The sequence below is a fragment of the Myotis yumanensis genome, unplaced genomic scaffold (assembly GCF_028538775.1).
Source record: "Myotis yumanensis isolate MYYU_CA2020_CCGP unplaced genomic scaffold, mMyoYum1.0.hap1 SCAF_10, whole genome shotgun sequence".
In the NCBI taxonomy this organism is placed as follows: Eukaryota; Metazoa; Chordata; class Mammalia; order Chiroptera; family Vespertilionidae; genus Myotis; species Myotis yumanensis.
This window is the reverse complement of record NW_027223761.1, coordinates 73352829-73380575: the sequence shown is the minus strand read 5'-3', so window position 1 is coordinate 73380575 and position 27747 is coordinate 73352829. Positions and strand designations below refer to the sequence as shown.

General features: G+C 39.1%; 1 protein-coding gene and 1 non-coding gene across 2 annotated transcripts; one reads left to right on the top strand and one right to left on the bottom strand.

Annotated features, from left to right (window-relative positions):
• The first annotated feature begins 162 nt into the window (after nucleotides 1-162).
• AASDHPPT (aminoadipate-semialdehyde dehydrogenase-phosphopantetheinyl transferase) lies at nucleotides 163-27747 on the top strand. The gene is made up of 6 exons (XM_070425991.1): nucleotides 163-443; nucleotides 2241-2466; nucleotides 19134-19255; nucleotides 19807-19968; nucleotides 23568-23639; nucleotides 25625-27747. The coding sequence occupies exons 1-6, from the start codon at nucleotides 300-302 to the stop codon at nucleotides 25787-25789; spliced, it is 891 nt and encodes a 296-aa protein (XP_070282092.1). The 5' UTR covers nucleotides 163-299; the 3' UTR covers nucleotides 25790-27747.
• Nucleotides 12698-12829, bottom strand: LOC139019139 (small nucleolar RNA SNORA51). Its single transcript, XR_011473034.1, has one exon. It is a non-coding gene; the product is annotated as a small nucleolar RNA SNORA51 (small nucleolar RNA).

Sequence of the window (27747 nt, the reverse complement as noted above, 5' to 3'; positions counted from 1 at the left end):
CCCGCCTTCCGCTCGCGCCGAAGCCCCGGCCCGTGACGTCACACGCTGCCGCAGAGCGCAGGGGCGGGTCTCCGTCTCCGCCCCGCCGCGGCTCTGGGGGCGGGCCAGTGAGGGGTCAAGGTGGGAGCGTGCGCGGGGACCTGCGCGACGCGACGCCCCGCCCCTTCCGCACGGACGCCGGGAAGAGGGGCTGGAGCCCGGTCAGCGTCCGTGCCGCCAGGCCCGAGGTGGCGGCGAGGCTCGTTTCTAGCGTATGCTTCCCGGCTCCGCCCGGCCGGCGGTTCTGCTCGGTGCCCGCGATGGAGGGCGTGCGCTGGGCCTTCCCCTGCGGCACGTGGCTGCCGAGCCGCGCCGAGTGGCTGCTGGCGGTGCGGTCGATCCAGCCCGAGGAGAAGGAGCGCATTGGCCAGTTCGTCTTCGCCCGGGACGCCAAGGCAGCCATGGTACTGCGGGGCTTGGGTATTGTGAGCCGAGGGCGCAGCTGTTGGGGGAGACGGGCCGGCGACACGCGGGGCGGGTCCGGGCGAGGAGGGTGGGCGCTGCGAGTCTGAGCCCCGGCCTGGTCTCCGCGGCCTTTGTAGTCGCTTCGAAGGCCTCGCTCGTGGCCAAAAAGTTAGCCCCTCCCACGTTGCCGTGGAAACCGGGACCCTGCGAAACTGCGAGAAGGTGTAGGGAAGGCCTGCGGGGTACTTGCACTTCTTTCCTCGTAATAAATGCCTTTGTATTTCCATTTGTTATCTTCTTTATTTTTTTTTGCTTGGGCGTCTGCCTGTTAAATGTCCCACCGCTCCCCGAGGGCACCCTGCACGTGAGAGGCCCCCCCAAAACACTGGCGGTCTGACTGCGTTTATCTTTGCGCCCCGTGGAGCCGGACGAGGCCCAGACCGGCCTCCTGCACCCGTGAAGCGGGAGCCCCCGGAGGATGCGGCCCCGTGTCTACCTTCCTGACCTCATAGCTTGGAAAACAGCATCTTAAATAGTTATTTATTTTAGTTATGTATTTTTAAGCAACAAATGGAAAATTGGACTTCAATGGCCATCCCTCCAGAAACAGTCGTTTCTTGAAATTGCTCCTATGTTGAAACACCTTTTCACTTGAAATTTGGCCTAATTCATTAATCTTTTGAAGGTATATGGGTGAATATTTTTGTACTCTTTTTTTTCAATTATAAGACATTGTGAAATTCAAAGTATTGCATATCTAAAACTCATTGTTAGATTGAAGCAAAAACAAAAAACAACAACGAAAGGTATCTCACAAAATATTGTATACTTTGTTATACCCCTGGGTATTTATGTGTGGTTATAGTAATTTCTTAAGTATTATGTGGAGGTGGGGGAGTGGAAGAGGGAGTGTATGTGACAAAAGATAGATCATGGGTAGCTAATTGTTGAAAATGAGTGATGGGTATGTAGCAGCGATTTTCAACCTTTTTCATATCAAGGCACACATAAACTTTTGAAATTCTGTGGCACACCAAAAAATATAATTTTTTGACAATCTGACAAAAAATAGGTATAGTTTTGAGTCGTTCACACCTATGGATGTTGTTGTGTTGGCTGTCGTCATTTTATAATTTGACAATGTAAGGGAAAAGAGGTCAGTGCCCCTGACTAGTCTGGTATTGCATGTTTTAAAAATTATTGCATCACACCATTTGGAAATCGCTGGTATGTATGATCTAGACATGCTTGCACATATGTACAGAGATGTATGTACAACAGGGTTCGTTACTCACTGGGGAGTTTTTTGTAATAGCAAAACTAGAGGCAGCCTAAAATGTCCAATAATGGAGTAAGTCAATCTATTTATACTTCCTTGATACTGTGAAACACTATGCTATAGTTAAAAGTGCACAGAACAGATGGATATGGACAGATATGGAATAATCCCCAGCACAAGTTAAAAAGATTATACATGGTAGAATACTACATAGAGTAGGATCACATATGTGTAGATAGATAGATAGCAAAATCATATGCACATGAACTTATATTTAGGTACTTACAAAAAAGACTGGAAGGATGCCTACTTGTTAATATTGCTTACCTGTTGAAGGGAGAGAATTGCTAAGGAGAGACTAACTTTTTCTCCTGTCTTCTTACGCATTGCTTAAATCTTAATGGAATGTATGTTTTAAAACCCTAAAAAATATTTTAGAAACCACAAAAACATACTTTGTATATTATAGGCAGTGTACTTAAACATACCAAATATTTATGTTTTATTTTCTTAACAGGCTGGTCGTCTGATGATAAGGAAATTAATTACAGAGAAATTGAATATCCCTTGGAATAATATTCGTTTGCAAAGAACTGCAAAAGGAAAACCAGTTCTTGCAAAAGACTCATTGAATCCTTACCCCAATTTCAATTTTAACATCTCTCATCAAGGGGACTATGCTGTACTTGCTGCTGAACCTGAGCTACAAGTTGGAATTGATATAATGAAAACTAGTTTTCCAGGTAATGTTGCATTTTTGTAGTGCAAGAGTTTGTATCTCCTTGTCTCCATTCATACCTATTGAGTAATCAGGCCAGGAGATGTAATTTACACACTTAAATTTAGGAAAAATATGCTCAATACTCAAAGGTAGTATATCAGAGAGCATATATTAAAAAAAGGGTATATTACTTAGAATATTAATGGACTTCTACATAAAGAATAGATTCTCTCCTGGCCTGCGTGGCTCCGTGGTTGGGCATCGACCTATGAACCAGGAGGTAGGTCATGTTTCCGTTCCCAGTCAGGGCATATGCAGGGGTTGCAGGAGGCAACCGATGGATGATTCTGTCTCATCATTGATGTTTCTTATCTCTCTCGCCCTCTCCCTTTCTCTCTGAAATCAATAAAAATATATTTTAAAAAAAGAATAGATTCTCCATGTAATGTTCTGCCAGAGGCAAAGTGAAATGTAAAGATTTTTTAACTATACCTCAGCTTAAGAAAGACTAAATTTGAAACTATTTTAGAAGACTTAAATGTGTAAAGTTTTTCAATAGCTCTTATTATCTTATTTAAATGATGTTAAGTCGAACTGGGCTTGAGTTAATTTTCAGTGGCGTTCTATTAAAAACATAATAATTATAAGAACTTTGTTTCACTTAAACATATCTCAAAATTAATCAGTAAATTGTTTGGTTTGTTTAAAAGGTAATCTCAATGATAAAGTATATTGTAGTTCTTAGAAAAGTTAACGTGTTTATGCTATATCTACAACTCTTTGTAGCACATTTATATAAGTAAAAATGAAGAGCAAGCAATTATTAAAATATTTAACTTGCTTATATTTTGCCTTAGAAATTTGTAATTGGTGGATGTAGGAACTGCTAACATTTGTTGTGGTTGAATATGCCCAGGGAATTTTATAGAACACAGGTTCTCTTAGCTATAATTTTTATCATCATTAACATTTAGTGCGCACTTATTGTGTGCCAAGGCATTTTACTAAGTGCTTTGCATATATTCTCCGATTTAATTGTCCCAACCACCCTAAAATGGATATACTGTTATTTTTATCAAAAGATAAGTAGCAAAAAAGAAAGCTATTAATAGAAACATCTTATTTCATAGTGCAACTTCATCTCCACACTACCTCAGGATCTTTGCTTATGTTTTCCTGGGTCTGGAAGATTTGTATTAACTTTATCCCCCACCCCAATTTCTGTGTAGAGAACTTAATTGACTGGTTACCTTTCACCTCAGTCTTACTTTAGGGAAGCCTTTGTGAACTTTTAATCTAAGCTAGGTTTTTTCGTTGTAGGCTCTCTTATAAAATGTATTTCTTGCATTCTGGTAATATATCTGTTCATAATTATTTATCAGGATGATTGATTGCCATTCCCCCGGTTCTTATAAGCCACATGAGAGCAGGAACTATGTTAGCTACATCTGAGTTTGTTCACAATCACATCTCTTAGCACCCTACCTAGGTTATAATAATGCCCAATAAATATTTGTCAAATGTACTGCTATAGTAAGGTTTCATTCAGAGTATGGCTGTGAATCTCACCTCTCACTTTTGCTGTAATTGTCTTTACCTTGAATTTTCCCACCAGTTACTTTTTCTCTGACTTGCTTATAAAACCTTTCTATTACAACTCTATTGTTAACTTTGCTCAGCAAGAGGCTCTGCTAGCAATGACAGGGATTCTTGACCTGAGACCCAGGATAAGCATCAAGTAATTTTATTTTAACCTACTGAAATTATTTGCTACATTTTGTGTGAATTTTTCTCAGGAGAGGATCTGTTTTTCAGCAGTGTCATAAAAGGCTTATTCTGAAAGAACCACTGCTGTAGAGGATTTGGAATGAGCCCTTAAGCCTTCATAATGTTCTTTTGTCCCTTTATGAACTTTTCCTAAAGTCAGAAATTACCAGAGAGGCCATTACTCCTCAGAATGCAGTCAGCTTAATTACATAGAAAGGTTGGCTCATCAGGTTGATATCTGCCTGGAAATTATGCTTTACTGTAAGACACAGATTTTATTACCAATTGCTTCGATGGATAATGTTGGCTTTGATCAACACTAAATAAACAGGTAATTACTCATTGAAACTTTTAATAAATGATAGGATGATAACTAAGCTTTAATTGAAGGTCTAGTTTTCTGATTATTAAGACTTTTTTTTGCCCCCAACTTTTATTATCTTATTTGACTAAGCATAGTATCCATGCCTTTTCCTATTCTTTGTCTGGTTCATTGCCAAAAAGCTATGATAGATCCAATAAATCATAAGACAAGCAATACTTTCCAGTGTCACTAGTATTATCTCAGTAATTTCCACTAGTGATAACAGTGATGGACATTATTTCTCAGTGAGGGTGGGTAGTAGACAGTGGTTTATTTCACTGGAGAATCATTTGAATCCCACTGCTTATCAGAATAAGTAAAGAAATTGAGCTAAGGGACATTCCCAAAAGTTACTAAATGATGGAGGGTAACATTTAGGACAGCCTCAAGTGCATTGTAGTTTGTACTGGACATGTTATTAGATTGTCACCTCTGGAGATGGAGTCAATCTTTGTGGGCATCATTTGTATTTGAAAGACTCGTTTTCATGACTCCTATTTTGTCTGCAGGGAAACATGTAGGAACTTGTGGAGTCTTTCCTTGTCACATTAGTCATATCTACTAGGTGCAGATCATTTTCCTCCACCTCCTCCCAGTTCTCCCATTGCTTCTGTGGCAGGGCAGGAGAAAATATAGTAATGGATCTAGTAATGGTTTCTTCCTTCTAGCCAGATGCCCACAATTGAGATTGTTGCACTACTTTATTTGCTTAATGGAGAAAGGACCCTAATTAAAAAAAAAAAGTAGCTGGTGCATAGTTGGTACTCAGTAAATATTTGTTTAATGAGTGTCTAGAGAAAAGCAATTATAAGATATTGGGGACGTTGGTAAAATAAATTGGCAGTGCAGTACTTTCCTAACTTCTGTGGGCGAAGTGTTTTGTAAGTCAATATAATTTATGTATCATAAGTGTAAAAGAAAACATAGTTTTATGAATTGCTCAGTTTTGTTCCCATATTTACAAAATAAGGCAAGATAGATACAGTATAAAAACTATGATTTAAATTTGGGGAAAGACTTGCCAGTGATGACCAGCAGACCCTTAGCGACGGATGAATGGAGTAGGATGAATGGATTACTCCAACACATTTGCTGTGAGAGGGCTAAGGGACTGCCTGGCTAAAGGAACCAGACATATTGGGGGGGCACATGTGTTTGTAGTGTCCTTTAAGCAAGGACACCCAAAGATTAAGCATAAGGATTCCAGTAAACACCCGGGGGTCTGCATGTGCACACACTTGTTTGGAAAGGTCAAGGAACAATTAGGGGCACCGCCTTCAGCACTCCCCTAAGTCAGAATTCTGATAAACAGGGTGGGGGGCCCTCCACACACTTTCCTTTTCTCAGTATGTCCGTCTTACAAACTTTCCAACCAATTCTCATGCTTCCCCACGACTATGATACTTTTTCCCCAAGGTTTTTACATTTTCTGCTTAACATTTTTATTATAAACTTTTCTGGATATTAATTAGCACAAAATGACTCATTGTTTTGAGATTTAATACTAATTTAATAGCTTTGAAATGACTATCATAGGACTGTTTTCTAGAACAACTGTTAGATGATTTAAGTACAGTAAGTATAAAGTAAGTTGTGGTATATATGATGGCTAGGACTGTGGTAGGACCTTTCTTATCTCCTTCTACTGTAGTGTCTCCTATACTATTTTAATGGACTCTTAATTGATTTCCCATTTGCTTTTGTACTCACCCAGATAATACAGAGTTGGCATGGTCTTTAAACAAACCTACAGCAGTTTTCTTAAAACTCTTAGGTTGGTTCTTTTTTTAAAATAATTTTTATTGCTTTCAGAGAGGAAGGGAGAGAGAGATGGAAACATCAATAATGATGAGAGACAATTATTGATCAGCGGCCTCCTGCTTGCCCCCTACTGGGGATCAAGCCCCCATCCCAGGCACGTGCCCTCACCAGGAATGAAACCATGCCCTCTTGGTTTATAGGTTAACGCTCAAACACTGAGCCACACCAGCGGGACGTAGGTTGGCTCTTAATAAAATCCAATCCCTTTAACATGACCCTATCATCTTATTCTCATGTACCACCATTTACATTTCTATCTGCTCTCTCTGCTCACTATTTTCTGTCTTTACTCTTTTATTACCTTGAATGTAGCATACTTTATCTTGTTCAAGGTGGCAGAAAACGTGGTCCCTCTTGTTCTTCCACCTATGCAAGAATTTCCTTGGGTACCTTGGAAGGATGAGAAGTAGCCAGTGCCTCCTCAGCAGGGTTTTTTCTGACTACTTGATCTCTTCCTTCGCGCCCTTCTCATATGTAACTATGACTTAGTTATTTGGTTATTATCTGTTTTCCCTCATTAGATAAATTGAGGAACCATGCTCGTTTCCTTTTTGCCACAATGTACCTAGTACTTAAAAGTGTTTAGCACAGAGCAGGTGCTCAATATGTATTGAATGTACAAATGATGTGAGTTCTCACTTTTGCTGAAAATACTGAATTTGTTGAGAAATGAAAAAAAATGAGTACACAACTGTAATGAAAATTGGTATTCATATCAGATGCTAATTAGAATGTAAACTGTTCTCATCAGTGACTTATGATTAAAAATAGTCTTCCTTTGAGTCTTCCTCACTCTCCATTTATCTCCTATCTCTTTTTCTCCTCCATTTCCATCCTGCTTAGATTCAGTTTTCAACTTTCTTCCAGCTGCAGTCTATTCCACTGTCATTTCTATCTAGGTTCACCTACATTCTTCTAGATTTGTATTTTGCAGGATGTGCTGAAAGGACTTTTTTTTCAAGCTTGGAGATTTAGAGCCAGTAAGTTGCTTAAATAAGTTGCACTTCCCTTTGTACTCTGAACTTCTGAACTTCTTACTGAAAAACCAGGTCTTTATTGGCAGGGAGTATTATTCCTCCTTCTGTTACTGACTGGATCTTTCCCAGTGTACAGAGGAGTTGAGTGGGGTCATAATGTAGAACTGCTCTTTATTGAGTAACTCCTATGTGTGAAACATTGTGTTAAATGCCTTGTATGCATCATCTTGTTTGATCCACTTAAGCCTAGGATGTAAGTTCAGTTGACCCTTGAACAAACACCGGGCTCAGGAGCACTGAACTCCCATGCAGTTGAAAATCTTTGTCTAACTCTGGACTCCCCAAAGACTTAACTACAGTCATCCCTCAGTATCTGCAGGGCACGGTACTAGGAACCCTTGTGGATACCAGAATCTGCAGGTGCTCAAGTCCCTTACGTAATAAAATGGCATAGAAAAATGCATGCAGTCACCTCTGCATCTGTGGATTTCCAACCTTGCTTCAAAAATACTGTCTGTCTTCCTTTTGTTCAGTTGTATGAGTTCCTTATATGTTCTCAAAGTCACTAATCATCAGAGAAATGTAAATTTAAACCACAGTGAGATATTACCTCACACCTTGTCAGAATGGCTGTCATCAAAAATCAACAAACAAGTGCTGGTGAGGATGTGGAGAAAAGGGAATCCTAGTACACTGCTGGTGGAAATGCAGACTGGTGCAACCATTATGGAAAACAGTATGGAGTTTCCTCAAAAAAATTAAATATGGATCTCCATTTGTCCCAGTGATCCCACTTCTAGGAATATATCATAAGAAACCTGAAGTACCAGTTAGAAAGAATGCACCCGTAAGTTCATAGCAGCACAGTATACAATAGCTAAGATCTGGAAACAGACCAAGTGCCTATCAGTAGATGAGTGGATAAAAAAACTGGTGCCATGGAAGACTATGCAGCAGTAAAAAAGAAGAACCTCTTACCCTTTGAGACATCATGGAGGGACCTGGAGAGTATCATGCTAAGTGAAATAAGTCGGTCAGAGAAAGACAAGTATCACTGATCTCACTCATGTGGAATCTAAGTAACAAAATAAACTGATGAGCAGAGTGGATCCAGAGACTTGAAGCATGGAATAGAGTGCGGAATCTCAGAGTGAAGGTGGGAGAGGGTGGGTGGTGGGAGGTAATCAACCAAAGACCTTGTATGTATATATATGCCTAACCAACAGGGTGCTAAAGGCCTGGGGTGGGGGAAAATACAAAAAAAATAAATAACTGTCTGTAAGCCCTGGCTGGTTTGACAGTGGATAGAGAGACAGCCCTCAGACTAAAGGGTTCCTGGTTCGATTCCAGTCAAGGGCACATACCTTGGTTGCAGGCTCGATCCCTGGTCCCAGGCGGGCGGGTTCGGGAGGCAGCCAGTCATTGTGTCTCTCTTACATCTATCTTTTTCTTTCTGTCCTCCCTCCGCCCCCTTCACTCTCTCTAAAAAATCAATGAAAAATATCCTTGGGTGAGGATTAACCTATATATATATATATATATGTATATATATATATATATATATTTGGTCTATGTGTGTTTGATTCCACAGATGTGAAACTCTGGGATAGGGAGGACTGACTATGTTTATTGGAAAAAATCCACATGTAAGTGCACTTTTGCAGTTGAAACCCCCATTGTTCATGGGCCAGCAATGTTGTTATTTTATAAAATAGATTAAGACACTTGCTCAAGGCAACTTAAACAGGAGAAGATCATGGACTTGAACCCATACTACAAAACCTGTGTATTTGGGCACTACACTCTACGATATATGGCCTCTCAATACCAGGCTTTATTGATAATGTTTAAGGATTTACAATTCTGTGGAACTAGGTTAAATTTAAAGTTTTTATAGAGGAACTAATGTCTAAGAAGACTTGCCTTACCATTTTTAAAACAAGTATTATTAACATGAGTGCGGTGTTAGCAAAACAATAGACAACTAGGAGAGAGAAGAGTTAGAGCCCAGTATTTATATATTATCTTTTGAATTGGGTTTTATTATTTGCCATATGAAGTTTACTTGATTAAATATACTTGTCTTTTCCTTGATAAATTCTGAATTCTGTCTTGTTTGGAAAAAAAATAAATTGGTAAAAGATTTACTCCCAATCGTAGGTTATAGAGTCTCCTAGATTTTAGACTAAAATTGTATTTTTTATATTTAATTGTATTCCTGTAGAATTTGTGGGTATATGTATATAGTATATTTTAGATCCTGATGGCTAAACAGTTCTACCAACATCAGAGTTGGGTAGATAGGAAAAAATATGTAAAGTGAATAGCATTCTTAAGTTCCTGATAAATGTTAGCTCTAAGATTGTTGTGGTGGCTGTTACTGTTGTATGTATACTAGTGGCCTGGTGCACGAAATTTATGCACAGGAGGGGGGTGTCCCTCAGCCCAGCCTGCACCCTCTCCAATCTCGGATCCTTTGGGGGATGTTGGCTGCTGGTTTAGGCCTGATCCCAGGATGTCTGACAGGCCTAATCCCAGGATGTCCCTGGATGCCTGGCAGGCCTGATCCCAGAATGTCCGACTGCTGGGATCGGGCCTAAACCAGCAGTTCAACATCCCTCTCACAATCCTGGACCACTGTCTCCTAACCGCTTGCCTGCGTGCCTGCCTGATTGCCCCTAACTGCTTCAGCCTGCCAGCCTGATCGCTCCCTAACAGCTCCCCTACCAGCCTGATTGACACCTAACTACTCCCCTGCCTGATCATCCCCAACCGCCCTCCCCTGCTGGCCAGATCACCCCCAAGGCTTTTATTAGTAGAGATATGACCCTTCACAGAAAATTTCACTAACCCTGCTTTACAATAAGGGCTTGACGATTGAATCATTGGGACCAGGCACCAAGATTTCCTTTCTTTGAATAGTGGAGGGAATAATTATCCTGTCTTTAAGTTGCCCTGAACATCAAATGAGATAATGACTTAGAAAAGTATAAAAGCACCATATAAAGACAACGGTCTTTTTCATGTACTGAAAAGACAATAACGTGGTAAAATGAAAAACACTGTTTTTATTCTCCCCCTTACTTCCTTTACAGCCTTTATTTAAACTTTGAAATTTAGAAAAATTTCACTCCTACTTTCATTTATTTACATTCAATATTATTTTGTATTAGTTTCAGGTTTATTAGTTACAGAATAGTGGTTAGACAACCATATACTTTACAAAGTGTTCCCTGATATTTCCAGTACCCACCTGGCTTCATACCGTCATTACAACACTATTGACTATATTCCCTATTTAAGTGACAATAGGTTTACAGGTTCCTTCCGATCTTTCTTTTGTGTTGCTCGCCCTTCCTTTTCGTTCTCATGTCTTCCCTCATTTTCTTTATATAGTATCTCAATTGGCCCTCAGATCTCAGCGAAGGCACTGGGACACGCTTAATCCATTTTTCAGACCAGGAAACTGAGGCCAATTCCAGTTTGCTATGGAACTGGACTCCGCACGCAGGGAGCCCTCACAGCCATGCTCTCCACTTTTCCTAAGGGACAGCCACAAGGCAAACAGAACAAACCTCCCCGTGAGGCTTCCGAGCCTCCTTCTCAACCACCTCTTTATCATGGATGCTCCACATTCTTTCCTCTCCCCTACCCCCAACCCCATTCTTTATGTCCCCCCCTTCTGGGGAGCAGGCAGTAGGCTTGCACTCACCATGCAGGTGTGCACCCCCATGGGGCGGGGTGAGCACTGGGGGCGGGGCGAGGCAGGAACTGGGTGCAGGGTGGGCGCAGGCTGGCTTTTGGGCCAAGGCGGGAGCAGGAGTCCCAGCCTCTCAAGTGCGCAGGCCGCGGCGAGGCCCAGTTAGGCCGGGAGCTTCACGAAACCGCCGCAGTGGGGTACCCAGCAGTGCAGCGCTCCTCCACTGAGGTGGCACTGCCCCTCCACCCCTGCCTCAGGGCTGCGAGTCTGCGCCTCTCTGTCAGGGCGTCCTTCCATGCCTGCAGTCATCGCCTCTTGTTTCCCGAGTCGTGGGGCCACTGCAGAACCTTGCTCTCTGCGGGCGAGGCAGATCCCCGCCTGCCAGCACCCTGCCCAGGCCTGAGCCCCCTCCAGTGCACCCCACCTTGGTGCTGTTCTGCACCCCTTGGGCCGCCCACCTCCTGGCCAGCCACTTCCCCGAAGCCGTGGCACTTGCCCAGGATCCGCCCATCAGGCGGAGGCCTGTCCGCGCGCCTGCAGACCCCATGGCCATGGCTCCTGGCCGGCCGCTTTGCCGAAGCTTCCTCTTCCTTCAGGCTCTCTCCTCAGACCCCTGGGAGGTTGGCTCTGGTGGCCCCGCCTTTCCATGGCTCTCCCACCGCCCACCTATCAGGACGCTGCCGGGGCGCCTTGCTGCAGGCAGCGTGGTTCTGGGGCAGGGGTTGGGGGTTTGGGGAGCAGCTCCAGTAACGTTTAGTAAACCCCAGGCCCCCAGCCCCTGCTTGAGCGGAGCCCAGGGCAGGCTGGGGGCCTGGGTCCGAACACTGCAGCGGCGGAGGCAGCGGCAGAGAGGCGAGGCTGCATCGGCCTGTGGAGTGGGCGGGTCATGCCTTCCTGCTCGCCCCCCGTGGCCCAGCCTGGCCCACAGGCCTGGACACTGCTGGAATCGGCCGCAGGAGTGGGTGGGTTGTGCCTCGCTGCTCGGCCCCGCGGCTCCCGGTCGGGTCTGCGATAGGCCCGCTGGAGTGGCTTGGGGCTGCTGCATGCTGGGCTCTCCTGCGTGTTTGTGTCTCCAATCCGGCCCCCAGCAGCCCCAGCACCAAGGTGGCACACAGGCTTCTGTCGGCTTTGCTCCGCAGTTTGGCGCCTACGTATGCAAATTAACCGCCATCTTTGTTGGGTTAATTTGCATACTCTCCTGATTGGCTGGTTAGTGTAGCGAAGGTATGGTCAATTTACATGTTTGTGTATTATTAGGTAAGATAATGTTTCTAGAATGGTGGTCAGAATATTAAAATCAGTGTGGATTTTACTAAAAATTCAAATTTTTTTGAAACTACCTACCTTACTGAACCAGAATTTCTGAGATGCAGCTAAGGACTCTCTCTATATATAAATAATTTCCCAGGTTAGACACATTAATGTTTAGACAACATATTAGATGTAATTTACAGAGTCAGCAAAGCAAATTATAACCAGTCAACATTTTTTATGGGTTAAATAATCTTAAAGCCCTTTAGATCTTTGTTTCATACTGTACAACAATATGGTTAGAGTTAGGTTTTCATAACAATTAATAGAACACAATAGAATTGTATATTTGGTCTGGCTTTTTTTTTTTTCCCAATGTCTCCCCATTCACCATACAGACCAGGCAAAGAGCCTGAGCTGAGGTGTATATGGGGTAAGTTTACTCTGCCTCCTATTTCTATACAGTCAGTGTAAGAACACAGCCTGTGGTAACCACCAGGGGGCCTTGGTCTGACTTCTTAAAGGATGTCTTTTAAGCTTAGAAAGGCAAGAAACCACAAAGTCAGAGATGTGGTTAATTTCATATGATATCTTTTCTCTCACAAACCAGGGAATATATTTGTGGCAAAATCTGACAGACAAAGGTTAATGTTGTTAATATATAAAATGCTTGTGAGTATTGATAGTAAAATTACTTAAGACTTAACTTGATGAATGGACAAAGAACCTGAGAAAACAATTCACAAAAGAGGAAATATATATAAAAACTACCCCAACAACTTTAGATCTAATATTTATTAAGTACTTAATAGTTCTGGGCACTTTACATGTTTATTTCTTAACTAGAAGCCCAGTGCATGGATTCCTGCACTGGTGGGGTCCCTTGGCCTGGCCTGCACCCTCTCACAATCCAGCACCCCTCGGGGGATTTGAAGAGCCAGTTTCAGCCTGATCCCCGCAGGCCAGGCCGAGGGACCCCACCAGTGCACTAATCCATGCACCAGGCCTCTAGTATGCATATAAGATCCTTGGTTAATCTTTTCCTGCCCTCCCCCCATCCCCTTCTCTATGAGATTCATCAATCTGTTCCATGTTTCCATGCCTGTGCATTGAGCGTCTGCCCCCTGGTGGTCAGTGTGCATCATAGCTACCGGTCGGACTGTCGCTTAGGCTTTTATGTAGGTAGGTAGGTAGGTAGGTAGGTAGGTAGGTAGATATGCCCAACTCTTTGTCCCTAATTTATAGCTTTAAGAAAGTAAATTCATCCCATCCCAGCATCCTTAAGTCTTAAACTATTCCAACATTAACTTTAAAGCCTAGGTCTTACCTAAATATCAACTCAAAAAGTTCTAAATCTCATTATCTGAATCATCTAAATTAGGCCTGGGTGAGACTGTATGATGCAATGTGGGACAAAATTCTTCTCTCATCAGTGAATCTTCAAAATAGGAGAAGAAAGCACCTGCTTCTAAAACACATTGGTGGGGCAGGCATATGATAGACATTTCCATTTTAAAAGGGAGACATTGGAAAGCAAAAGAGGTCAGGCAAAGGTCCCAACCAAGTTCAAAACCCAAGGGAGCAAATTGCATTAGGTGTCAAGGCCTAAGGTTAATACTTTGTGGCTCCCTGCTCTGTCTTTTGGCTCCTCAGCGTGGCCCCACCCTTTGCCCTTCTACCCTGCTTTTGGAGTCCTTCCCTTTACTTGAAGGATAAAATCTTTTTTTTTTTTTTTTTTTTAAGGATAAAATCTTCGCAGCCAAGTAGCCCAAACTGCAGGCCCTTTTCTTGCCTGTGTGTATTGGTCCATGTAGGTGTTGATAACTGCACACTGAAATAAAAACACTAGGCAACTGCAGTTTGGGCCTGCCTAAGTGGTGGAGAGTTTCAAGCCTATGTCATCATATTTCGATCTAGTGTTCTGTGCTGAGCCACTTGTATGGAGGGCTTAAGAGCTCCTTTGTGTTAACAAAAAAAACCCCATTGAAACCTGTAAAGAATTTATGTGAGTTTATTTGAGCCAAACTGTTGACATATGCTGCGAAGCTCAATGAATTGAGATAATGCTCCGGAGAATGGGTAGTTCATACCTTGTTTTTATAAATTTACCATCAAAAAGAAAATACCTAAGTGGGTTACAGGAAATTCATTGGTGATAGATTAAGGAGGCGGGATAAAGCAAAGCAGGGAATCCTCTGGGATAGGATAAAAAGTGAAATGATGGACATATGCTTCTTTTGCATAGATGGATACAGGATAGTTTAACATAATTAACAGTTGACAGTTAACTTGATAACAACAACAATGAGGGAATGTCCCAGTGCCATTTGCTGTGCCCTGAGGGGGGCGGGGGAGAGGGCGGAAGGGAAGTTACAAGTTACCCATGCATTTTGCATATATGTTATCTTAGAGGCAAAAAGACAGATGGGCTCAGTAAAGATCTAAGTTGATCTTTGTCAGGGAAAATACTGGCCTAGGACATGACTACCCACTATAACTTGTTTGTAGTTAAATATTTAGTTTTCAGACCATCGTTTGTGGTTATTTCAGGTCTTTGAGTTTGCACAACAGTCGTACAGGCCTTCCCTACCTAGTCAGGTTAGCATATGGTCCCTTTCGTCCTCATTTGTCAATAGCATGCTACAGGCTTTGTGGTAGTTTATGAAACCTATATTAGCAGCTTAGACATTTTTGTTTTATTCTGAGTTTGTATCTGGATAAATTCCCAGACAAGTGAGCTGGTAAGTCAGACATTATTGTTTACATATTAACTCAAATTTTAGAAGACTTTCACCTCCCATGGAAGCAAGATTACATGTAATTCAGTACTTAGAAAATGAAACTACTAGAATTTCTAATACAATTTATTATCCAAAGCTAAATTTCATTACTCTGAAGCACACATATGGACATTGCTCAATTCCTTCTAAAATAACTGGCCCTTTTTAAAAAGAGGGACAAACTTTAACTGGGATGCTGATTTTATTCTGAGGAGAGATTGATGTTGGTTGGTGTTGAGGTTCTGGTATTAGTAGGATTCTTTTTCCCATAGGTTTGTAGTAGCAGCCTAGGGTATTGACTATAAATTATCTCGTTGTAGATTAATACTGTGTGTTTAATCAGCTTCCAAGTTGCTGTATGACCTTGATTAGTTTATTATTGTGAATATTTAGTTAATATCTAATATTGCTTTCCTTAAAGATTAAACTATAAGATGGGGTTCTGGTTTTTTAAAACTTGTTTAATAGTTCTATATAAATTTTCAGTAATTTTATCTTATGTGTATACTTGTTTCTACATGTGCAGTAGTAGAATGATAAAAATGAAGATTGTAATAAACATGAATATGTGATGGTATTATTAGGCAGGTTTGCCAATTGGTATGTCCAATAATTGTGCTGTCTTCAGATAGCTTGAAGGACAAATTACTATTGTGGTATTTCCTACTGATTTTTTTATTAAATATTTTGTCCAGTTTCTCTATACATATTAATTTATTTTTATATACATATTAATTTATTTCAGAGAAGATGGGAGAGGGAGAGATAGAAACATCAGTAAGAGAGAATCATTGATCAGCTGCCTCTTGCATGCCCCCTACCAGCATCAAGCCCACAACCTGGGCATGTGCCCTGACCCTGACTGGGTATCGAACTGTGATCACCTGGTTCATGGTCGACGCTCAACCACTGAACCATATGGGCTGGGCTGATTTTTTTTTTTTTTTAATTCAAATTTTCTGAATAAATGAAGTCCTTGAGTACTCACCCACTTTGTCTTTCCACCACAATGCCACAGGGTGGCACTGTTGTGCTTTGGCTGAATGTTTACAAAATCATCTTTTTCTTTTGCCGTCAAATCTCTTATTTTGTGGAATAAATAAGATGCTCTCAAAAGTATATGAAAATGCACTCATATCAGATACTTTTAGTTGTACATAATCAGTTATGTGATTGCTTTCCAGTGATTGTGCTAGGTTGCTTTTTGTGTTAATCAGCTTTTTATTGGCATGCATATTTAAATTTCTTTTTCTTGATTGCCCCATCATATATAGTTAAAAATCAGAGAGCTTGAAGATTATTAAATTGTAACTTGAGGAAACCAACAAATAAAATTACTTATATGACAACAAGGATATCTTTTAAAATTTTAGGCTTTTTTATAGTATTGTTAAACTACAGTTCCGATCCAGTTATATAATGCTGTCTTCCAAATCCAAGGTAGCTAGCTTCCTGTTGTTATTATTTACCCTGTTTGTGCCAGAATCTATTCAGGAGGAAACAGTTCATGATTTATATAGCTATTGTGCTCCCATTAGTTAAAATCTTCAGATATACTTTCATCACTTTTGCAAGCTTGCTTGCTTTACTTTCTTTAGTGTGTAATTTATCAAGCCAGTATGTAGTAGTGATGCTTGCATTTTAACAAGATAGTTTTTATTAAGGGCCTTAAGGAATAAGCGTGACCGACTATCAAAGGGATTCATAGCCCTGGGGCTCCTAAGATCACAGTTTAATACTTCAACAATGCTATTATATGAAATGACTTTATAGCTTTGCTGGGCTACTTTTAGGAAATAATAGTTTTAAATTAACAAACATTAGACATCAGTTGAATTCATAAAATGGATTGTAATGTTATTCTTGAGAAAATGAGAGGGCTAGGAATACATAGATGAATTAAATAAGTTTAATGAACTTGAAAATAAAAGAGGATCTTTGTCTTGAATTAAAGGACCATGTATTATTGTAGGGTTGTTGGAAATATTTCCTGGCTAAACAAGAGGAGACTTTTGACTGTCTTGAAGTGGGGATGGTAGGGGAATCTTAATTTTGGGAAGAGCTGCTCTTAGTAGAAAATAACTATGGGAAAGGTACTTCTTTACTGTAGGACAGTGATTTTCAACCAGTGTGCTGCAAGAATTTTTAAAGCATGCAATACCTAACTATTTAGTCAGGGGTACTAACCTCCTTTTCCCTTAGGCCAGTGGTTCTCAACCTTCTGGCCCTTTAAATACAGTTCCTCATGTTGTGACCCAACCATAAAATTATTTTCGTTGCTACTTCATAACTGTAATGTTGCTACTGTTATGAATTGTAATATAAATATCTGATATGCAGGATGGTCTTAGGCGACCCCTGTGAAAGGGTCATTCGACCCCCAAAGGGGTCGTGACCCACAGGTTGAGAACCACTGCATATTTAAAGATGACAACAGCCAATACAACAATAGCCTTGTAGAATGAATGAATCAAAATTATACCTATTGTTTTTATATGTCAAATCAGGGAAAATACATATTTTTTGGTGTGCCGCAGAACTTTAGTAAATAGTTTATGTGTGCCATGAGATGAAAATGGTTGAAAACGGCTGCTGTGGGAGACAGTATAAGCTCCATATGAAGATAAGGATCACATCTGTTTTCCTCATGATAGTCCCAGCGTCTACCACTTGGGCGCTTGAGTGTGAATAATCATAAGAGTGCTCATTGTTGAATTGTCATGGGGGAGATAGTTATTACATGCTAGTAAAGCATTAAGTAAGGGGATTTGACATCTTTTTTCCAGACATGCTGTGTTGGCAGATGTCATTTTTTTAAGAATTGTAGTCAATCAGTTAAGAATGTCAGATTTTGGAGTTGGGTATTTTAGAAATGGGAGGCAGAGTAGATAAGCTACGTTGACAGAATCTGCAGAGGGACTACCTTCAAGAGGTTTTCTGGAAAATAATGGGGCACGTTTAGGAAATAACTTACCAAATAATGGTTAACATTCATTTATTCATACAGTAAACATTTGTGTTTACCTACCTTGCCTTGGGCCCAGCTTTCTGATAGGCCACTTAAACTGTAAGTGTGTGAGGGCAAGAACCATGATTGACTTGTTTTAACCATTAGTTCAGTACATATTTGTGTAATATTTTCACGTGTTTTACTTACCTATAGAATAAATGGATGATAGAAAGTTCCTACCTAATAGTAAAAAGAGACAGACACATAATTATATTATTTTGAAAAATACGGTATGAAAGACATACTGTATATTTTAATTTGTGTCTTAGCCCTTAATTCTAGGAATCAGCTTCTTTGAGTTTGTTCTTTTTGTCATGTATTTTTAGAATGCTATGTAATATTTTGTCTGTGGAAGTAGGTGAGTTAGGGATATACTTCAAAAATATTTCAAATGAGCCTGATTCATAGTATCCCCAAAAGATTTGAAATTAAAATCTGTTTTATTTGGAGAAGTAATATTACAAAATGTTAAAACAGTTATTTTGAATGAAATATATTTTCCAGTCATGGTGATAACTTAGAAAAGAACAACTTTCAGCATTCAACCCATTTCTAATAAATTATAATAAAGAAATCATTCCCCCTGTTATATAGCAAAATAAAATTTAAACTCCAGGATAGACTTGTTCTATTTTAAGAGTTCTTCTGTATTTATGATATTCTATTATATATAGGAATTTCCTCTTGATTAAAACGTATAACATGTTTGGCTGCTAAATTTTTTCAAAACTTTAGGAGCATCTATTGATAAAACCACATGGTTTCTCTCCTTAAATACTGAGTAATTCACAGACTTTCATTATTGCTATTAGCCTATCTTTTTTGGGGGGGGGGGGGGGGGGGGCGGGGGCTAAACCCAGTTAGTCACTGTGTGTTATTCTTTTAATTCCAAACTTAATTTTGTTTAAGATTATACTGACTATTCAAAAAGTAAGGTTGGGCTATAGTTTTATGTGCTGTCTTTAACAGATTTGGTAATAGAATCGCTATTTTTAATTCACTATTTCCTCAATTTACAGGTCGTGGTTCAATTTCAGAATTCTTCCATATTATGAAGAGAAAGTTTACGAATAAAGAATGGGAAACAATCAAAAGCTTTAAGGATGAATGGACTCAGCTGGATATGTTTTATAGGAATTGGGTATAATCTCTTTCTAATTTTCAGAGTTAATGACTGAAATTATTTCATTATCTTTGCAAAAAAGAGCAGAAAATTTTAGGTTATTACTTGGGAACTTGATTCTTATATATGCATTATTACATTATAATGACATTTAAGAAAATATTTAATGTTCAATCAGAAGGTTTACTTTTGGAGCTAAAACAAGGCATTTTATTTATCACTTTTTAGAATTGTTTTCTGTCCTAAAGGAACTCATACAGATGAGGCTTTATTTAATAAACACTTATATGAAATTTACTATATGCTGGAAGACATTAAGTGTTTTATAAGTTAGCTAATTTAATTGTTATGAAAGACCTATGAGGACAGTGCTATTATTGTTGCATGTTACACATGAGAAAGTGGAGGTACAGTGAACTGAAATGATTTGCCTTAAGATTATACAGCTGGTTTGTCTCTAGGCCTACTTTACTGCATCCAGTAAAAGGTCCAGATGTTTGGGGCCTGTAGAGTTGATGAAAAATTTTATATATTAAAAGTTCTCAGAGAAAATGTTTTCTGTATCTTAGGCACTGAAAGAAAGCTTCATAAAAGCCATAGGTGTTGGACTCGGATTTGAATTGCAACGGCTTGAATTTGATATGTCCCCATTAAACCTGGACTTAGGTCAGGTTTATAAAGAAACACGTTTGTTTCTGGATGGAAAAGAAGAAAAGGAATGGGCTTTTGAGGTAAGAAATTGATCAGATTGCTGTAACTGTAAGGACTTGCTAATTTTGTGCATTTGTGTGAGATTAATTTGGGGAGGCTAGTCATTGGAACGAAACAGCTGGAATCAAATCCTGGTGCTCTGAAGGTGAAGTCAGGGAAACAAGCTGATACTGGAGAGATTAGTCAGAGAGTTAAGTAAAATGAGCAGGGAAAGAGGCCCTGAATGGAAACAGCTCTGTGTGTATGCACAGCCAAAGAAGCCATGCTGAGGGGCTTCCATGTTAGATTGGTATCATCATACAGGGCATTATGGATCAGATTGAAGATTTTTTCTTTCTGTAATTGATTCTTAGTTGCCAGGAGAGAAACCCAACATAAACTCATTTCATCCAGAAAGATACTATATAGGCTAGTAGAGTGTTTCATGTAACTGGGCTTCAGGATTCACTAGAATTAGGGACTGGAAAACTCAGAACTCGTTTCTATTTTACTTTTGCCTTTCCATATATCCTGGCTTCAGTTTTCTCCCACCATTGTTTCTCATTTTGTACATCGGCTTTCTTAACTTCTGGTTTGTGTAGCAGGAATGACTGCCTACCACTCTTACGTGTAACAATTTGCAGGTTAAAACCCCACAGAGATTGGTGAGCTCCTTTTCTGTTCCAAGTCCTAAGAGTCCTGGAGAAGGGACTCCCTGACCTAGGTTGGATCTGAGGCTTATCTTCTGACTAGTCACTGTAGCCAAGGAAGTGGTCTACTGTGATTGGTCCAGCTGTTCAAAGCCCAGCAAATGGGTTCAATACTAACGTGCTTATTGCTGCAGTAATCATCTGAATTGTGTTCAGAGTAGGTCGGTGCCCAGAATATAAAGAATTAGTGATGAGTAGATAAAATGAGAGGTGTTCACCAATTTTGTCAAAAGAATTTAACAAGTATTAGTAGAGAGTGATAAGATCAGATTTGTATTTTAAGACCGAGTTCTGAATGGGTGGAGGTTAACGAAGTGAGATGTCAAAGATGTTATGATCAATTCTGTGACTTATATAGGACCTTCTATTGAAAAAATGAATACTAGAGAACAAGTCGATAAAATTTGAGATGCCATAGAAACACCCAAGTGAAGGTGTCGGTGAATAGAATGAAAGGCTGGGCTAGAGGTAAAAATCATACTCATTGACATGTGCATGGTAGTTGAAGCCATGGGGTTTAAGTTACCGCTGTGAGGTTACCTAAATTTGAAGAGAGGAAGGCCCTCGGACAGCATCCTGAGAGTACTGATAAATAAAAGTGGAGTGGAGGAGACAAAAAGAATGACAAAAATAGTTAGAAATAAAACAAGAGAGTAGTGTTAGGGGATCCAAGGCGGGTAGAAAGTATTTTGAGAGTGAGAGTTGGGTTAAAACTGCTAACATACTGACTAAGGTAGGGATTTTGTCAATTAAAGACGACATTATATTTAGGATATTTTAAGTGTACAATTTTAAAAATTGTAACCAAAATTATGTAAAAACCTTTAGTACTTACAAGGTTAAACCTTAGCCATTTCACTCATGGGGAATCCTCTATTCTCAATGGTGCCCGAGAGAGTAGGCCTAGTAGCAAGGTGAGGAGGGAAGGTCAGTGATGGGCCAGATGTGCTTCACGTTTTTGGGTGGTAAAGATGTCTGAGTTCCTCAGGACCAAATAGATGCTGTGGAAAATGGTGGCCACTGGGCCTGAAGTGTCTAGAAAGGACCGCACTCAAAGGGAACTCCACAGGAAGAGGCAGTGGGCAGTCTACTAGTTGCTGAGGGCAGGAATTGTCTTGAATACACTGCTAACTCTAGGCAGTGTACAGGGAGCACTAAAGAACTGAAAGTGGGTCACTGAAAATACCACAGGTGCCCACCCGGTGAGATAAGCTAGCCTCTGATACTTCATATGGTTCTAAACACTGTGTTAAACAGCATCGGTCATTACTCTGCCCCTTTCCTGTAGTCCCATTCCTTTATGTCCCCCACCTTAAGGAAACCAAAGTGGAAAGGAAGAATGAAGAGCAAGGTGAGGCCAAGGGGGAAGATTGTGCATTTGTTCTAGGAGTGAAATGGGTTTTTTTAAGTGAAAGTGACTAAAGAGCTTGTCCAGGAGCTGGGAAGGGAGGATGCATGAGGGTACATTTGAAGGCAGCCATGGAAGAGTAATGAAGTTCTTCACCAAATGTCCCTGAGTGTTTTGTCAGTTCAGTGTACCAGTTACCAAAGTAAGGAAGCCATGTGTATTAGATGCAGACACTTTAGAACTGCTGATCTAAGTGGTTTTCCAAAAGTAATTTTGGAGCCAGAACATCTCTGTATGTTATAATGTTCACATTATTAATATATTTAGTGTAAAGAATGGGAGGACAACCATGCGTTAAAAAGAATAGTTTGGTTTATAGTAAATATTGTGAGCTTTTTTCAGCTAAAGTGAAAATAACTTTAAAATATTAAACCTTTTCTAATACTTAACTGGTTTTATATTTTTTCCTCTTTAAATGTTTTTTCCTAAATTTATTCTTATTGAATTTTAGGTTTTATTAATTTGGATATCTTAAAATACAAAGATAAGAAAAACAGGGTAAAGGATATAAAGTCCCTAAGGAATTCAGTTTCTAATTGTAGTTTGCTTTAGTAAAGTGCCTTTTTAGTGAAAATTTTGTTTCGTATTTTTGTTTACTTTTTAAAAATTTTATTGATTTTTAGAGACAGAGGAAGGGAGAGGGGGAGAGAAACATTAATGTGAGAGAGAATTGATTGGCTGCCTCCTGCACGCCCCCTACTGGGGATGGAGCTTGTAACCTGGGCATATGCCCCTACCAGGAATCGAATCAATCACCTCCTGGTTCATAGGTTGATGCTTAACCACTGAGCCACACCGACTGGGCAAAAGTTGAATATTCTTTGTCTATAAATTCCACTATGATTTTCCATAGTATGTAGTTAACTACATTTTTATACACAAGTGTTGCAACCTGATTTTTTTTTAATGTTAATTTTAAGCATGTACAAAGTTAGCATCACCAATTAGGGCAGAGGGTTCTCTAGTGATACCTAGATAGGACACTTCATCTATGTAGTACTCTGGTTTAGAATGTATTATTTAAATCATTAAGAAATAGCAAATGCCAAATGAACAGTGTTCTATCAGTAAAAGGGGGAGAATGGGGCTTGTATTTTAAAGTATTGTCGAAAGAAAGGTTAGCAAGACATAGCAACTGAATGCAAAATTAATCCTAGACTACCTCCTGTACTTGAGTCGGGAGAATGCTATAAAAGACATTATTGGATTAGTTCAAAAATTTGTAATACAGGTGGTAGATTCAAGTACTACTTCCATGTTACATTAACCAAATGTATTAACTGCTATGGTTATGTGAGAGAATATTCCTATTAGAAAATACATATTGAAATATTTCAGACTAAAGGGTCAAAATGTATTTGACTTCTCCTTAAATGTTTGGGGGAAGTGAGGGAAAATGTGTGAGTGTGTGTGGTGTGTGTGTATAGAGAAAGAGAGGTTGAGATTTTGAAGTTGTAAACAAAAGTATAAGTTTACGTATTTAATAATCTGTATTTTTTACTTACTTTTTCTTTTTTATTAGGAAAGCAAAATAGATGAACACCATTTTGTTGCAGTAGCTCTTAGGAAACCCGATGGATCTAGACATCAGGATGTAAGATTTTAAGATTTCTCTGACTTCTAGTTTAAAAGCATGAATCAATTTTGAGTTTTTTCTTTATTAGTAGAAATAATCATTTGGTTTACCTCAGCTTCAGAGGGATTTTTTTGTTTATTTTTAGATTATAAATTTAGACGTGTTTTTTGTTATCAAATCCTTAAGATCATCTGAGATTTTACAGAACATTTTAAGAAGGTAGTTAAATGGTCAGCCTGGGCCTAGAAGCCAGGTCTTCTGAATAGTATTCTTGTTCTTTTCACAACCTTAGTTATCTTAACAATAGTTTACTTCCCGGTGAATATCTTGAAGATAAAGATACCCAGCTGACAGGTGGTGAGTAATGGAATTATTTGGCAAATTGAACCCCTTCTCCTTTTTGCAGTACTATCCTCAATTATTCCCAAGTTATACTATCAAAAATGTGCGAATCCTTGTGTCATATTGTGGCATAACATGGTCTCAATTCTTCCTATTACAGTTTGTAAACTTCTGTTAATTGGTAAGTAGAGAAAGTTAAAAAAACAAACACACTTAGGGCCAAGGACACTTAGCCTATATATAGTTGTGAGCCTGCAGTAGTATTTATGTAAGGACTATTGATCATATTATAGTAATTGAAACTACATGCATATCATTTTTAACGAATCCATGTGAGAGAATGTGGCGTGATCAATACACACACAAACACACACCATTATCTCCAGAAAAGTAGTTCAGTCCACAGACCATGCCTTAGATAGATTAACAAAGGATTAAAATTCCTCATAGATTATCTTCCTTAAAAGGGGGTGGCATATTAAAATTGACCACTGTTATCTGAAGATGTTCTGACCAAGTTTACCTGTCCTTGTTACCTACCCTATTTTACCTCAGCTCTGCACTCTCTCTGAATAGCATATATTTCCATAAAGCTTTATATTTTTTGTAACATTTACACACGTGGTACTTCCTTTTTATTTCACTGGAGAGAGTCTATTTAGGCAGCGGCATTGACATAGTGGGAAAAGGAGGAGAATACTATTCAGAAGACCTGGGTTCTAGGCCCAGGCTGACCGTTTAAACCTGTGTGGTAAGCTTGAGCAAAGTTGATCTTCCGAAGCCTCAATTCTCCATCTATAAAATTGAGATAACCATATCAGCAAATAGGTACTGACCTTGTTAAAACACTATATGAAATCCAAGTATTATCTTTACTAGAATGTATAGAATGTTAAAAGAGGTCTCTATGGGGTTCAGTTGTAAACAAGGGCCTATCTCATAGAATAAGAAAAAGGGCCCTATCTTGCAGAATAAGATATAGTTTTAGTGTTGATGAATCATTTCCTAAAGAAGTTTTGCATCTCTGTGGTTATGCGTCTAGAGCAGTGATGGCGAACCTATGACACACGTGTCAGGTGACACGAGAACTCATTTTTTTGGTTGATTTTTCTTTGTTAAATGGCATTTAAATATGTAAAATAAATATCAAAAATATAAATCTTTGTTTTACTATGGTTGCAAATACCAAAAAATTTCTGTATGTGACACGGCACCAGAGTTAAGTTAGGGTTTTTCAAAATGCTGACACGCCGAGCTCAAAAGGTTCACCATCACTGGTCTAGAGTATTTCTCCAAAGTTTGCCTGGTGGCCCCCAACCTCTCTCAGTATAACCCACCTTCTTGTTATATATTTTGGGATCCCTTTTAACTTATCTCCTGAATTAGAATTTTTGGATGTGTGACTCAGTAAGTCGACATTTTAAACAAGTATCACAGGTTATTGCTATGTACAAGAAGTGTGAGAATTGGGTTATTTCATATTTTTCTGAATTTGCTATATTGGCAATATGTAAAGATTAAAAAACAATTAGAAATCCTGTGTTGTACTTTAATATTACTGAAATGTAATTTGGTCTTATTTGTTATTTTCCTAATTATAAAGTTGATCATAAGATTAACATGCAGTGTAACAGTCAGGTAATCTATTTTTTCCCTTTTAGGCTTCATCACAAGATGATTCTAAACCATCCCAGAGGCAGTTTACAATTCTTACCTATAATGATTTAATCTCATCTGCTGTTCCTATGACCCCTGAAGATCCTTCATTTTGGGACTGTTTTTGCTTCACAGAAGAAATTCTGATACGAAATGGTACAACGTCATGATATGACAAGTAACAAAGGGAAGTGAAAACTGTTTGTAATATTCTGTATTCACTAAAAAATAAATGCCTGATACTATTATACTATTAAATTTTATTTCACAAAACAGTTTGAAAAAGAAAAACAACTTTTCCTATTATAAAGCTTACTCCCAGTTTAAAATAGCTTAGCAGAATACAAGTTTACCTTTTCTCCCGCCCAAGAATCTCATGAATTGACAGAAGAAATAGAAAAGGGAGGCAGAATTTTGGGTGACACAGGCACCCGTGGTTCACTGCACTTTGCTTTATTGTGCTTCACGGGTGTTGCATTTTTACAAATGGTTAGCAAGACCCTCCACCAGCAAAACGATTACTACGGTAATCTGGGACTGAATCTGTAATATCTGAAGCATGCCTATACATGTTTATTGTAGAAAAACAAAATGCAAATTTGCAATAAGGAAACATTTAAATTCCTGTCTTTCAGACATAACTATATCAGAGGTAACTATTTCTAAACCCTTTTATTGACAAATGAGTCTATATTAATGTATTTGTTTTTTAATAAAAAAATGGGAACATACTATTTTTTTTTTCTTAACTGCACATTTACTGTTCATAAATACTTCCATGGCAAAACTTTTCCTGGCTCTAAAGTATTCTATTGAATGGCTAATATCAGTTAGGGTGCTTTGACCAGAGATAATAGTATCCAAATATAATTGAGATAATAAATGTTCTCATACATTCATTATCTCATACAATACACAGTTGAGAGGGGTCATTAGAAAGACTTTTTTTGCCTCAGCCTCAGTTTATTTTGCCTTAGACTTGTTTCATGCTTATGACAGCTGCTGTGCTATAACTCCCATCTTCACGTCATAAAATTGCATCTAAAAATAGGGAAGGCTGTTTCTCTTCTCACCTCTCAGTTTTGTTAGTGAGGAGTACATTTCCCATGAGTCCCCAGAAGATTCCCCCTCAGTTTCCCTGGACTCAGATCAGATCACTGAGAAAGCCAATGTGGACTCTGGGAAGCAGACTTGGTAAAGAAGACGCTGAGGTGAGGGGGAGAATGGCATCCAGGGAAAGCCACTGCCTGTGGTAGGGGGTGTACCACAATTGACTCATTTTGTCCTCCATTAGACATTTGATTTACTGTAAACAGTGGTGCAGTGAATATCCTTGTAAACACATTTTGAGATATGTGCTTATGTCCTTGAGAAAGTTTCTGGAAGTGGAATGATTGGCTCAAAGGGTTTAAACTTTTTTAGAGCTTTGATAAAAATTGCCAAATTGCTCTGCAAAACTGTAGTGCAACTTGCACTTCAAGTTAGTTTTAAATGTGTGACCCCCCCCCTTCACCCTCCACCTGCATACTCCCTGGTAAACTCTAGATTTTTTTAAAATTTAATCTTTGTCAATATAAGTAGAAAATGGTACCTTATTTTTTAAATTCCTATTTCTTTTCATTACAAATAAGATTGGTATGTCAGTGTTGTTATTGGCTGTTTGTATTCCTTCTTTAATGAACTGCCTGTTCATTGTCTTTGCCTGTTTTTGTTTTAGTAAATAGTACTTAATTTAAAGTGGGAACATAATATATAAAATGCCAAGCCCATCATATTGATGACAGATCTATGATATGGTTGTAGTGCATGTCTTGGTGAGTTAGTCTTGTTATTGCTTAATATCAAGAAGTGAAATAAGTTTATTGTTTCCATTACTAAAATTGAAAGTTGTGTGAAATTAGATGCTTTGCTTAGTAAAAAAATTTGGAATGTTTTATAATATTTTATTAAGCATGCCCAAATAGTCCAAGAATAGTAAATAACGTGTTTTAAATGGATCAAATGGCATTTATAATATGAGAAATGGCATCATTATCCTTAGCATGAATGTAATGGTAATATGAAAAACTGTCATCTGTCTTGTTATTATAATAATAAAATGATTAACATTGAATTTTTATGAGCCAGA